This window comes from Ochotona curzoniae, unplaced genomic scaffold (assembly GCF_017591425.1).
Source record: "Ochotona curzoniae isolate NIBS_2020 unplaced genomic scaffold, NIBS_Ocur_1.0 contig_2404, whole genome shotgun sequence".
Taxonomy (NCBI): Eukaryota; Metazoa; Chordata; class Mammalia; order Lagomorpha; family Ochotonidae; genus Ochotona; species Ochotona curzoniae.
Window position 1 is genome coordinate 12,957,474 of NW_024465451.1, and position 14,861 is coordinate 12,972,334.

The 14,861-nt window shown below is 48.9% G+C and overlaps 1 protein-coding gene across 5 annotated transcripts in view; it reads left to right on the top strand.

Annotated features, from left to right (window-relative positions):
- The window catches only part of ST3GAL3 (ST3 beta-galactoside alpha-2,3-sialyltransferase 3), a 221,900-nt gene that overhangs the window by 68,023 nt on the left and 139,016 nt on the right, over positions 1-14,861 (top strand). For 4 of the 5 annotated variants that reach the window (XM_040974347.1, XM_040974349.1, XM_040974351.1 and 1 more), the window contains exon 3: positions 10,490-10,537. The exons of the other annotated variant lie outside the window; for it this stretch is intronic. In XM_040974347.1, coding sequence (XP_040830281.1) covers positions 10,490-10,537 — 48 coding nt within the window. The remainder of the gene's footprint in view (positions 1-10,489; positions 10,538-14,861) is intronic. 5 annotated transcript variants of the gene reach the window in all.

The following is a 14,861-nucleotide window of genomic DNA, read 5'->3' on the forward strand; positions in this document are numbered from 1 at the left end:
CTCCACAACTCCAACACTCAGTCGGGCAATGGTACCCAACACTGCCAAAGAGGCCCCCATCCATAGCTTCAGTGTGGGCTAGTATATGCTGATCAGTGATGTTCTGTACTAATATCCCATCTCTGTATTCATAATTGAGCTGTTGCATCTGTCTTAATAAAATTATCTTCTGGACACTTCCCCCAAACCACTAGGTCTTGGTCCCCTTGCCTGCTTAAATCTTTCATGACCCTGTCACTGAGAATACCCGAAAATTCACTTTGCACCTACACTCAACCTAGTCTTAGTCATGAGTGACCCCAGGCAGCAATTACTTATCTTGAAAACCCCAGAGTTTGCCCTTCCGGGCGGCCAGCAGGCAAAGCCTGGCACCACTTGGTGCACTGGCCGCCCTGGGGGAGGCCGAGGACTCGTTCACTGCCTTGTGTCCGACCCGGCAGGGGCACCCCCCACAGTCGCCACACTGCAAGGAGCGTCAGTTGCCCCCAAGCCCAAGGACCGAACTCCTCCCAAACTCCCCCAGCCGCATGGTCTTAGCAGCTGGGCGGAGCTAGGAATTTCCACCCAGTTCCCAAGTTCCCTCATGGCAGACTTACCCTGAGGGAAGAGCTCTCTTGGGTCCTGGGGGAGGCCGAGGACTCGTTCACTGCCTTGTGGCAGTGTCTTTGGCGTGAGTCCCCCGCATTGGGTCCGACCCGGCAGGGGCACCCCCCACAGTCGCCACACTGCAAGGAGCGTCAGTTGCCCCCAAGCCCAAGGACCGAACTCCTCCCAAACTCCCCCAGCCGCATGGTCTTAGCAGCTGGGCGGAGCTAGGAATTTCCACCCAGTTCCCAAGTTCCCTCATGGCAGACTTACCCTGAGGGAAGAGCTCTCTTGGGTCCTGGGGGAGGCCGAGGACTCGTTCACTGCCTTGTGGCAGTGTCTTTGGCGTGAGTCCCCCGCATTGGGTCCGACCCGGCAGGGGCACCCCCCACAGTCGCCACACTGCAAGGAGCGTCAGTTGCCCCCAAGCCCAAGGACCGAACTCCTCCCAAACTCCCCCAGCCGCATGGTCTTAGCAGCTGGGCGGAGCTAGGAATTTCCACCCAGTTCCCAAGTTCCCTCATGGCAGACTTACCCTGAGGGAAGAGCTCTCTTGGGTCCTGGGGGAGGCCGAGGACTCGTTCACTGCCTTGTGGCAGTGTCTTTGGCGTGAGTCCCCCGCATTGGGTCCGACCCGGCAGGGGCACCCCCCACAGTCGCCACACTGCAAGGAGCGTCAGTTGCCCCCAAGCCCAAGGACCGAACTCCATCTATTTCTTTAACTGTATTTATCATCATCATCATCATCATTTTACAATATAGTTCTATAGGTTCTGGGGTTTCCCCAAGTCTCCCTTCCCCATCTCCCCTCCACTCACTAATTTCCCCTATGATATTGCAGTAGTATAATCCTTCATAAACAGTCACATGTCCATCATTCTGCTATTTAAGTGTAACCTTACATTGTCGGTATGGACAATGGCAGAGAGTCCAGTGTTCTATTGTCAAGACATATTTAGCAGTTTTTTTAAGGAGTCTATCTGGTTTGAAAGTAGAGATGCATAGTACATTGCATCTTCACAACTGGTTATGTTAGTTTCTATTACACAGTTATTATACTTTCCCTTAAATGAAAAGCCAGATACCGAAATCGCCAACAGGAACAGTAATAAAAAGTTTACAACAACGTTAAGTTAAATAACATGCCAGCAAATGGCCAACATGTTGCTGAAGAAATTGCCATCTCTTTCTGCAGTATTTCTGCTCCCTTGTTTTCTCTCTACCTCTTCTGTTAATTCTCACCACCCCACCTCTGCTCAGTTTCCAAATCTTGTGTGTCCTTCCTCTGACACCTCACTCCTAACTCCCTGGCTCTGTTCTCTCCACCTCATGTTCAATCCTCATCCTTTCACCTGGTTCATGATCAATCTCTCCTTCCAGGCCTTGGCTGCTGTATTCGTTAGCTTTTGTTTCTAAGTCAGGCTACCGTAAAGAATTTAGCTCAATTTTTGAGGTTGTAAGTCCAGATTGCCTGGCGCAGCCTCTGTGAGGTTCCCTGCCAGATGATGGTGCACGAGTAGGAGGAGGATCATATCTTAAAGTGGGAATGGGCGTTTGGTGCCAGCATCCATGCTAAAGTGCCTGGTTTGAATCCCAGCGACTGCTTCTGATCCAATTTCCTCCTAATGCACATCTGGGAGGTAGCAGATGAGGGTTCAGGAAGTCCCTGCCACCCATGCAGGAGGCCTGCGTTGAGTGCTAGGCTTCCAGCCCCTGCCAGCCTCAGCCTTCGCTGTTGCAGGAATTTGGGGAGTGAACCAGCTGATGGGAGATCTCTGTGTCCATGCCTTTCAAACACAAATGAAAATAAGACAAGCCAAAGCAAGACTGTGTGTGGCCAGCTTCAGGCTCTTGTAGCAATCCTCTTTTGAGAACTAATCAGTTCCCATGAGGAGGAATACTTTACCTCCTTGTGAAGACATGGCCTCAGTGACCTGGGTCCTTTGCCCAAGTGTCATCTTTCAATACCAGCACCCTGAAACCCACACACCTTTTGGGGGGGATATTCAGATCGCAGCAGCTGCTTTACATTTCCACCTGTCACAGTGAAACAAAAACCTGTTGATGTCATTAACTTTCTGAGAAATTTATAGTGCCTTTCCATACTCCTTTTCCTCTAACCTTGACAGATAGAATCCAGACTTCCAAATGGCTATTCTGAGCACATCTGGTCTACCCTTACGCCACAGTTCTTGCCCTGTTTCCACCTTTCTCCACCCGCCTTCACTCCCCCATGAATCATTCACTTTGCCCCTGAGCCATTCCCTGCCAACAGTGACCAGTGATGTTAGCGGTGACCACACGAACACTGTGCTGCTGTCTGTGATGAAGTCATTGAGCCCTCACGGCACCCGTGCACTGGGGCCTATTGGAGCTCCACACTTGGCTGCAAATGCGAACTTCAAGTCTTAGGAAAACAGTTTCTTCCAAGATTGGCGTCAGAATTCATCTAGCAGCAAAATCTGACCTAGGTTGATAGGAATTTACTCGTGGTCCCATTTAGTGCAAAACTTTTATTTTAAAGCGGGAATATTAACATTTAATGGTAGGACACGGGCCCAAATCAGAGGGCAGGGCTGCTGTGTCATGCAGCATATGTGTATGTGTGTGTGTATGTGTTTTGTTGGGGAGCACTTTTGAATTCTAAAGCTGTCTGGTTTTAGGGGCATCAGAGAAGAGATTTCAGACTTCTGCTACCCTTTTTTTCCAGATGGGGAGATTGAGATTTAGCAAGATTAAGTAATTTGCACAAAGTCACACAGTAGGAAGAATCCACATAGTCCAGGTCAGCCCTGTGGTGGCCTGACTCTCAGTTCTCATGGTGTCTACCAAGCCATGCTGTCAGTCACCCACAGGTGCCTGGCCTCAGCCTCTTGGGGGATTGTGGGTTTTTCACCCATCCTCCTCCTGCCTTCCCTACTCACCATGCAGTATCATGCCCCGTGACCTCCTGGGCTTCCTGCTCGTTACCTACAGGGCCCGGCCCTTGACCTGATTCAGCCTGCCAGTGGCCCAGTGCCCTGAGCAGGGCTCTTCAGCATTCATGGAGCAGTCATGTGAATTTCCCGATGCCCAGTGGGGCTCTAGATCACCTATCTGCTGCCTCACTGTTTTCTGCATATGCCTGGCACGCATGGGGGTTTGTGAGCAGTGCCCACCCTCCTCTTCTGCACCTGCAAAACGCCCACTGCTCCTCTGACTTCCTGGTAGCCTCAGCCTGGGTGCCTTTTGTCTATTGGCATGACAAAGCAGTTTCTTCCTCCATCACACGGTGACTCACATTCTAAAGCCAGTCTTTGATGTGCCAAGGTCTACCTCCCCCCAACACCTGAAAAGACTCAACAGATTGTATTGCCTGGGTTCCTTATAGTCACATGCATTTCTACCTCCCGAAACAAGCCCTGATTTATTTGTTAGGTGTGATTTTTATCTTCCTGAAACCACACACCCCTCACTAGCCACGCTTCAATGCCTTTCCTTAGCTTGTCCCACCCTGCCGGTGCAGCCTGTCCTGTTGGGCCGTCTGCTGCCAGGCCCTCGTGGGTTCCACTCTGTCCACCAGCAGGTCCCCACCTGGCATCCAGGCTCTCACAGCCACTCTCCAGAGGGCTTTTTCTGATCGTGTTACTTGGGTTTCAAGAGGTTATAGGCTCTTGGTTGGCAAGGGACCACATCTGATCTTTTTGTACAGTCTCTTACACTTGCTGACATTTATGCAATAAGTGTTCAGTAAGCTAAATTAACGAAATAAACCTGGGGAGAAAGTGAAGTTTACTGCATGGCAGCCTCCACTCATTCTCTCACAGGGGAGCCGCTGCCTTTCGCTGTGGACAGAAAAGCCATCGCCCAAGTTATGCTGCCACCAGCCCACCATCCCCCTGAGTAATACTGCAGGGTCTTTGCAGCCCTCAGCCACCTTCTCCACCCCTGCCACAGTTAAATACTCCCTCTGGTCTCCAGTTCTCACCTCCTCTGGCCTCTCTCATTTCCTTGATTACTTCACTCTTTTCTGTGTAATCACATCCCGCTAAATTAATGGGTGTATTTTATTTTCTCTCCTTGTAGGCATTTTTTTTTTCTCAGCCTTCTAGGTGTTTTCCGGTATCTCATACACTCAAGTTTTGTTTGAGATTGAGGTTGGGAGGTGCTGAGACTCGGAGGTTAGATTCCCCACTCCCCTCCTGAATCTCAGCTGTGGTCACATGAGCATGACAGTGTCTGTTCTTGGCCCACTAACCCCCTGGAAGTTGAGTAACCTTTATGAAGCTAGACTGGGAGATGCAGCTCAAAGCTGTTGTCCGAGTGGGCCCTCTCCTGGGACTCAGCCCATGGGTGAATTGTGGCTGGCCCAGTGCCACCTCCCACAGCCAGCAGGAAGGCAGGGAGGCCTGGGCAGCAGTGGGGAGCCCCCTCAGACTGTGGGAAGCTTGAGAAGGAGGAAACATGTAAAGGGGGACATTCAGTCTGTGGGGAAGCTGGTTGCCACCGAGGCAGCCGGGGGTGACTGTTCACTCTGATGCTGCACCATTGGTGTGGTCCAGGCTTCAGCCTTCAGCCCAGCACACTGCCGCCCCTCTCCGTTGCTTGTCTGCTTGTGTCTTACCAGTCCACCTCATTTTAAGTCTTCAATTTCCCATTTTAAGTCCTCAACGGGCAGGCCCAGTGGGCCTGGCAGGGGAGGTGAATGTATAGATGGGATCTCTCAGATGCGGGTCACTCCCGGGGAAGCTGCGATCTGTGATTACATTCCCTTGGTCCCAGCGTCCCAGCATCCCAGCGTCCCAGCGTCCCAGCGTCCGGCATCCCTCTTGGCAGTGTTTTCAGCTCCCATCCCTCTTTGCTCTGACCGTGCATGCTCCGGGCCTCACATCTCTCCAGAGTGTCATTTCTTCATTGACCTCGCTGCCTTCAGCCTCCCTCCCCAGCCTCTCTTTCCCTCTGTTGCCAGGATCATCAGCTTGGTTCCCGCAGAATGGCCACAGTTTGTCTTTGTTTTATGTGAGTCCAGGGGCCCAATGTAGGGATGAGGTTAGTCCGTGAGTGCAGTGCTGTGGCTAGGTAAGAGGAGTAAGTTCTCATTTCTGCAATCAGCAGATTGACTTTTGTTTCAGAAAGTTTCAAGAAGGATTTTTACCATTTTTTTCCCCACAAAGAAATAATAAATGCGGCCCATTTGTGCTAATTATTCTAATTTGGTCATATGTGTCCGTGTGTCAAAATACAACATTGTATCTCATAACTGTGTAAATATGCATCAAATATGTAAATTAGATCTGTCACCTGATTTTGAGCAGGGTCTGCTCATTGTTGACCTAGAACACACTCGTCCTCCTGTGGCCTGGGTGGTCCCCTTAGCCCTGACTTCTGACTTCTCACCCTCCTGCTTCCTGGGCTCAGTGTCTCGGTGACATTGCCTTTCTCTCCCTTCCTTAAATGTAGAGACTTTGCTCTTGCTTCTGCCTAGAGCTCTCTCACTTTTGAAATTCCTCTTGGCACTTCAGCACAGCAGTCAGTCTGCCACTGGGGAGGCCATGCCCCGTGCTGAAGTGCCTGTGGTTGAGTCCTGCCTCTGCTTCCCAGCCAGCTTCCTGCTGACAGGCACCCTGGGAGGCAGCAGCTCATGACTCAGGTGCTTGGGACCCTACTGCCCATTTGTAAGATCTGAATGGAGTTCCTGGCTCCTGGCTTTGGCATGGCCCCACCCTGGTGATGTGTCAGGCATTTGGGAAACAAACCAGCTGGTGGAAGGTCCCGTTTTTCTCTGTCTCTTTTTGTTCTGCCTTTCAGATTAATTGAATAAGTCAAACAAATAAATTAAAAACAAAATTGAACTTTCTTGAAACACTTTACTATTGTGCGTGCTTCTGTAGACCATGGTCTATATTTCATGGTTTAATATTTTTCATAGTTTAATATTTTCATAGTGCTTAGGGCCACCAGAAATTGTTTGGTTCATTTTCTTTGTACTTTTAAAAAAAAGTCTCCCTGCCTAAAAAGTTGAGTGGAGAAGGAACATCTCGTTCTGACTCACTGTTTTCTGCTTGAACCCGATGTGTAGCGCTTGCTCAGTAAATGGCTGTTAAATTAATGAACAGGGAGATCCTGTGTGCTCTTCCTCTTCCTGTGTATCACGCTGAGCTTCCCAGGTGTCTTCATGTCACCTGTTAGCCTGTGCGGTGCCTGAGGGAGCAGCCTGCTGGGAATGCCTCCTCCCATCGCAAGGGCTCACCCCTAGTGAACGGCCAAAGATGGGTGTTAGGAGTGCTTCCCCATGACAGATAGTGCCCCGACGCAGGGTTCATTCATCCTCTAACTCATGCCTGGCCAGAAAGACTAAGCCCCATTCTTCTTTGTGGTTCTCCTTATATTTCTTTTATTCCGCTTCAGAAACCAGACACAGGAAACATCTGACCATAATAAAACATTTCCAGTAAATTCTAGGTTTCCTCGTTGAACAAAATCCTGTGCAGCCAGGTCCTGTTGTGCTTTGGTCTGGAATTCTGTTGGGTCACTTGTGTGGAGCACCACATGGCTGCCTCCAGCCTGCAAGCCAGAAACAGCTGTTGCCTGGAGTGCTTGAGTAAAAACGACACATTTGTTAGCCCAAGAGGCCAAAATCTGGGTAATCTTTCTCTGTTTCTTGCAAAGCAAACGTCTCAGTGTGTGGAACACTCAGTTTTCCCGTTAGCCATCAAAGTGGTTTATAACTAAAATAATCTCACATTGTTTAGAATAAACACAAATAATGAATGAGCAGACCGTTTCTGAAGTCAGTGCCGTCCGTGCTCAAAGATTCATCAAAACGGACACAAAACATGAATGTGTCAGTAACTTCCTCTTGAAATTACTAGCCTCTCGCTGCGTCCGCTCAGGCTGAAGGAGGTGCACTCTTAAGCCTCCTTCCTCTGCTTCCACAAGCACCAGTTCCCGGGACTTGGGCTCTCTCTCCCTGCCAAGACCATCCACAGAGGGAAGTTTCCCTCACTCCTGCCAGAAACCTGTGTCCCAGCACCTGCTCATTCATCTCTGCCTGGTCTGGAAGATAAAAGCTGCCTTATGCAGCCCTGGCTCTTGATAATACTTGTGCGGGGGATGAAGAAAGTAGAGGGGGGATGTTTGGTCCGTTTGGGGATCAGGGTTTGTTCAGGTAGCATGGGGTCATCTCAGTAATGAAAGAGAAGCTGAAGGTTCTCTCTGAAGTACATGAGTAAGGAAAGTCACCCAAAATGAGAGTGAAGATGTGTGAAGAAGACATCACCTGAAGGCAGGGAGGCACAGATCTCTTTGGCATGAAACAGGTAGTTTGACATATCTGGTACATGGGAGACCTGGCAGATGAGGGAAAATAGAAATGCATTTGAATATCAGGGTTTGAAGCTTGGTTTAGAGGCCAGGAGAAGGCACTGAAAGATTTTAATCTACAGCCAAGGTACAATGTGGTATGCTTTCTGGAGGAACAGATATAAAGAATAGATGGGGCCCGGCACGGTGACACAAGCGGTTAGGGTCCTCGCCTTGCACTCCCGGGATCCCATATGGGCGCCGGTTCTATTCCGGCAGCCCCGCTTCCCTTCCAGCTCCCTGCCTGTGGCCCAAGAAAGCAGTCGAGGACGGCCCAAAGCTTTGGGACCCTGCACCCACGTGGGAGACCCAGAAGAGGCTCCTGGCTTCTGATCGGCATAGCATCGGCCGTTGCGCTCACTTGGGGAGTGAATCATCGGACGGAAGATCTTCCTCTCTGTCTCTCCTCTTTGTATATCCGCCTTTCCAATAAAAAATAATAAAAATAAATCTTAAAAAAAAAAAAAGAATAGATGGAGCTGGCCTAAGCTGGAGGCAGATATGTGGTCCCAGCAAAAGGGGGCAGACATGTGGTCCAGCAAAAGGGGATTAAGCAGGTGTTCAGAAAAGCAAGCGTGCCCAGTGGGTCAGTAACTTAGTGGTGGCCTGGGGCTGAAGGTGGGAGCAGGGGTGGTTGGGAATAAGCACTGGGGTCCTGCTGGGGGTGATGAAAATACTCTGCAGCTGTACTGTGGTGACTGCTGCAGAGCCCTGCTAATCCTGAAAGTCACTGAGTTCAACCTAAATGAGTCCTGCACTGTGTGTGTGCATTCGTTCTAGGTGGGAGGCAGCCTTCTCCTTTATTGAAAGGGGACAGATATGAGAATGTGTAGGCGTTAAACATTGATTTTGCTGGATAGGGCTGTCGCCTCTCTCAGGTCAGCCAAGTGTCCCAGTCATGCCTCTGTGATTTTGTTGTTGTTAAAAAAAAAAAAACAGCCTCCCCCTTTCCTTGGTAGATTTCAAAGCATATGGATCTGCCCATACCTGCCAGGTACATAATACCTGCCTATGGGTCTTCAGTGGAAACCATATCCTCCAGCTTGCATGGTTCTGAGAAAAAATATTGAAGGATTGCATGTGGTTTTGTGATCCATTCATCTCTCAGCAGTAGTTACTGAGAGCCAGGAGACTTGGTGGTGATGTGGTGAACAAAGCAGCACTGGAAGCACATAGCCTAACAGGGGGGGCAAGTGACCCCGGAGCTGGATGTGGAGTACAGAGGCAGAGAACTCTTACCATACATGTGCTGTCACAGGCAGAGCTTTTCTATGTGCACTGAGAAAAAAATGGCACACAGGCTGAGATTTGGAGAATGCCAGAGAGGGGGTGTGGCAGTAAACCCTGGTCCTCTACGCATCCATCTGGCACACCTTTGTCGTGAGGGATCCACCTTGAGCTTAGGATTATTTTGCTGCCTCTTTAAAATTTTTTTTTAATAACTTGTTCGTTGGCTTTTTATCATCACTTTGGTCTGGTTGTTTTTGTAAGAAGAAGTGGTGTAGGAGACACAGTCTTCAATCACATAGAGCATCCCCTTAGTAAAGACCCTGAAGAGAAGTTCTCCCTGGACAGCATTTGCTTTTTATGTTCTAGTCTTCTTGTGGCCCAGAAGCCCAGGTTCACCCCTGACCTCATCTCTGCCTGGGACACCCATTCTTTTCTTGTTGGCTTGACCTTCCCTTGTCCTTCACCTGCTGGCTGACAGTCACCTCTTGAGGACTTGTACCTTGTCTAGCGCCCACTCCCCTTCTTGCTCGGGTCTGGTTCCTAATACAGACTTGGACAGCACTCTGTTTTCATTTTCACGGTGTCCATTTCTAGTTCAACATTTGTTCTTTGGCCACTTTCTATCTTTGCTGATGGCAGGGAGATCCTGAGAATAGAGATGATGCTTTTTTTTTGCTTACTGTGATATCTCAAGGTCATGGTGAAGTTCCTTGCACATAGTAAACGCACTGTGCCTATTTACTGATCATCTGAGTGAATGGAAGGATGACTGCATTGTGAGCAGCCGCTTCTCTCCTCTGTGCAAGCTTGGGCCCTCCTTCGTTCTCCCTGCAGGGTTAGCATAGGTCCTCATGGCATGTGTTTTGCGCACTCCCATCTCCCTCGTTGAATAGTATTTTTCTGGTTTTAAAATAATAAACAGTTGGACATGTTGAGTAGTAGAAAGGGAGAGGTCAAAGGGGAAATGCTAATGGCTTTAACAGATGCAGGAGGGAAGTTTCTTTTCACTTTGTTTCAATTTTATTTTCATTATGAGAAGCAAGAAGGAGATAGTGTGCCCCTAATCTGGCAGGAAATGCCTTTGATGAATTTGGGCAATGCCCTGCCCCGAGATGCTCGTGCCAGTGGCAGGAGGCAAGGATGCTGGGCTCAGCAGAGCCGACTGGCTCGGGGATGGATGGTGTGGCTGGGGGAGGCTGTCTGCTTGGCTGGCCTCCAGCCTGATTGTCCTCTCTTGGGGGAGGGTTTGGGCAGAAGTAGTGGGGAACTTGGTTTTTGTTTTGTTTTTATTGTAAGAAGCAGAAAGAAATGAACTTGTCCTCTTGTGTTGCAGATTCAGTGGTTCTTTCCTTTGACTCCGCTGGACAGACGCTAGGCTCAGGTACCAGTTCTTCCCACTCTGTCGTCTCTTTGGCATTGGTGCTGGCCGTATTGGTAGTACAGCATAACGAGTTGGGAACTTGGGGGTGGGGAGGGTGGGCAAGGGACTGTTTCACAATTGTCTGTTATCTGTTTACCCCTTCCCCTTCCTCTACATACTCAGGTACAGGCCAGGCCTCCTCCAGGAGGGAAACGGTACTGTGCTATGCACTCAGGCCAGACACATGTGGAAGACCCCACGCCCCGCCATTTTGCTTGTGTTTACAGCACAGGATACACACATGGGTTTACCCACCCCTTTGGCCAGACTCACTGAGGCCCAGGGCAGCCCTGCTGTCTTGCTGCTCGGCATGACTGTGCTTGCTGCTGTCAGCTCCCCTGGGAGCCCCAGGATGCCTTGACTTGGGTGTTAGAACACCTATGCCCTGGGACTTTAAGGAAAACTGGTGGGTTCACTAACACCAGGGAGACTTTGCTGACTTTTGCGGGGTTTAACTTGGTAGTGAAACCAACCCATCGCGTGGTTGATATTTCACAGAATTGCTCTGGGGCTCAGGCAATTGGAGTGGAGTGAACAAGAGTATAATTATAGCTCCCCCTGTGTCCTGAGGGCCCGCTGTGAGCCAGCACTGTGCTGAGTGCCTGGACACCTCTCACTCATCCCTCATGATAGCTTTGATGGCTCTAATGGCAGCGAAGAAACAAATGCTAACGGAAAGGAAGCAACCTGCACTGAGCTGTTTGTCTCAGTCCATCCATAGAGCCCTCGCTCTCCTCCTTTTTATCTTGCTTTCCTGTACCTTATACACTCAGGGTGCGCTTTTCTATACTAGCAGAAGTTGCTTTCAGATAGGGTGCAGATAGTAAGAACTCTTATGAAGCTCAAAAGTTGTGCTTAGATGGGAAAAGATTAATCACTTTATTATTACAGTTGAGAACTTCTGTTAATCAAGACTCCCTTAAGAGAAGACGTTTGGTGATACTAATACTCAGGGAAATACAAATCAGAATCACAGCAAGGTACCACTACACATATAACAAATGGCAAAACTTGCCAGGCCTGGCAGATCCACGGCTGGCAAGGCTGTGAGGTGGTAGAAGCTCTTAAGTCTCTACTATTGGAGAGTGAATTGACACAACTGCTTTGGACAGAACAAGAGTGTTGCACTAATCATGAATCCACACATACCTCAGGGCTTGGTGGTTCTTCTTGTAGGTACATTCCCTGCAGAAGCAGATGCCATTAAATTTTTTAAATTAATTTATTTTAAAAGATGTATTTATTTTACTTGAAAGATCTAGAGAGGAAGAGAGACAGAAAGGGAGAAATCTTCCAAACTCTACATCACTCCCCAAATGGTCTCAAGGGCTGGGGTTAGGTAAGTCAAAAGCCAGGAGCCAGGAGCTTCTTCTGGGTCTTCCATGTGGGTGCAGGTGCCCAAGGTGTTGGGCTATCTTCCTCGCTTTCCCAGACCATAAACAGAGAGTTGGATCAGGAGCCAGGAGCAGCCAGACTTGAATGGTGCCCATATGGGAAGCTAATACTGCAGGCAGAAGATGAGACTGTAAGTCACTGAGCCAGCCCCTGCTCCTTTAAAAAAAAAAAAAAAAAAGACTTATTTTGTTGAAAGGTAACATTTGTAAAGAGGGATTGATCTTCCATTCACTGGTTCACTCCTCAAGTGACCACATTGGCCAGGGTTGGGCCAGGCCAAAGCCAGAAGCCTGGAAATCCATCTGGGTCTCCCGTGGGGGTGACAGGGGCCCAAGTACTTGGACCATCATTTACTGCTTTTCTAGGGGCATAAGCAGGGAGTTGAATCAGAAGTGGAGTAGCCAGGACTTTGGAATGCTGATGTCACAGGTTGTGTATTAACTCGCTGTGCCCCAATGCTGGCCAGGGGAAGTGTCTGTTTTTATGTACCAGGATGCAGGTATCAGGATGTACATTAGAGCATTGCGCAAACACAGTCAAGCTATATTACAATAGCTAAGTGAGTATGCATGTTAGGTTTGTGTGGAACAATAAAGCAAGCAAGCTATAGATAGATAGATGAAACAACATGGGCGAATCTTGAGGACATATTGTTGGCTGAGAGAAGCCAGACAAAAGAGAACATATGCTGTGGTTTTCCATTTATATGAAGTTCAAAAGCAAATTAAACTGTATTTATTTGGATAACACAATATGGTGTTAGAACAATAAAGAAAAAGCAGGAATTGAATTCCATAATAGCTGGGATAGTAGTGTTCTAGGGTGTGTTGAGGATGGGCACCAGGAGCTTCTAGCATGCTGTAATCTTCTTTTGTTTTTTGCTTTTCTTGCTTTTTTTTTTTTTTTAATTTATTTGAAAGGCAGAGTCAGAGAGAGGGGGAAAGACAGAGGCTGAGTTCTCCTAACCATTGGTTCATTCCCCAGATGCCACGATGGCAGGGCTGGGCCCAGCCGAAACCAGAAGCCAAGAGCTCAGTCCTGGACTCCTGTGTGGATGGCAGGGAGCCAAGTGCCTAAGCCATCTCCTGGGACTGAGAGCAGAGCTGGGGCTCAAATCTAGGTTCTCTGGTATGGCATGTGGTACCCCTGGCAGCATCCTAACTGTTCTACTGATCTTACTGATCTGCCGAACGCCCACCCATGTCGGGTTCTTCCCCCAGCCTTTTTTTTTTTTTAAGGTTTACTTATTTTTATTGGAAAGGCAGATCAGATTTACAAAGAGAAGGAGACAGAAAGAAAGATCTTCTATCCACTGGTGAGCTCCCTCTGTGTCTCCCATATGGCTGCAGGGTCCCAAGGCTATAGGCCATCCTCTGCTGCTTTCCCAGGCCAAAGGCAGGGAGCTGGATGGGAAGTGGAGCAGCAAGGACATGAACTGGCACCCATATGGGACCCTGGTGCTTGCAAGGTGAGGATTTGACCTTTGAGCCATCATATCAGACCCTCTCAAATTCTTTCTAATGGGCTGTTTTAAATAATGTTAAAGCTGTATGTTCATGCTTTATGTACTTTGTTATATATTTGCTATATTTTACATTTGTAAAAAAGGTTATTTATTTGAAAGAGTTAAACACTCACACACACACACACACAGACACGGGAGAGAGAGAGAGAGAAAAAATCTTCCATTTGCTGTTTCACTCCTCATATGGCTGTGACAGCTGTAACTGGGGCCAGTGTGAAGTCAGGAGACAGGAACTCTTCTTGGTCTCCCACATGGGTGCAGGGCCCAAGGACATGGCAGCCTTCTGCTGCTTTTCCAGCTTTATTAGCAGGAAGCTGAATTGGATGCGTAGCAGCCGAGACTCAAACTGGTGTCCATATGGGATGCCGGTGTGTCCATATGGGCAGCAGCTTTACCCACTGCATCTCATACTTCTTTTTTTAATTGAAAAGGTAGATTTACAGAGAGAAGGAGAGAAAGATCTTCCATGCTGGTTCACTCTCCAAGTGGCCACAATGGCCAGAGCTAAGCCTAACCGAAGCAAGCAGCCAGGAGCTTCTTTCAGGTCTCCCATGTTGGGTGCAGGGTCCCAAGGCTTTGGGTCATCCTTGACTGCTTTCCCAGGCCACAAGCAGGGAGCTGGATGGGATGCAGAACATTCAGGACACAAACCGGGGCCCGCATGGGATCTCAGCAGTTGAAAGGAAAGGATTTAGCCAGGTAGCTATTGTTTCGGGCCACATACTATTTATTTCTACTGGAAAGGCAGGTACACAGAGAGGAGGCAAGACAGAGGGGAAGTTCTTCTGTCTACTGACTCACTCTGTAAGCCCCTGCAATGGCCAGAGCTGCACTGATCTGAAGCCAGGAACCTTGAGCCTCCTCTGGGTCTCCCATACAGGTACAGGATCCCAAGTCTTGGGCCATCCTCAAGTGCTTTCCCAGGTTCAAGCAGGGAGATGAATGGGAAACAGTCACTGGTATTAGAACTGGCACCCATATGGGATCCCAGCAGCTCAAGGTGAAGACTCCAGCCATTAGGCTACCGTGCCGGATGCCATGCTTCACATTTTTAATGAAAGGAATGTAATCTGTGTAGTCAAGCATGGGACAAATTGTTTTTAATAAGGTATCCAGGCTTTTTTTTAAATTATTAAATTAATTTGTTTGTTTACGTGAAATTCTACAGAGAAAGGGAGGGACAGAGAGGTTGAACATCCATCCTCTTATACACTCTGCAAGGTAGCGAGAAGGGCTAGGGCTACGCCAGGCTGAAGACAGGAGCCCCACGCAGGCTGAAGTCAGGAGCCCCACGCAGGCCTCCCATACAGGCTGAAGTCAGGAGCCCCACGCAGGCTGAAGTCAGGAGACCCACGCAGGCCTCCC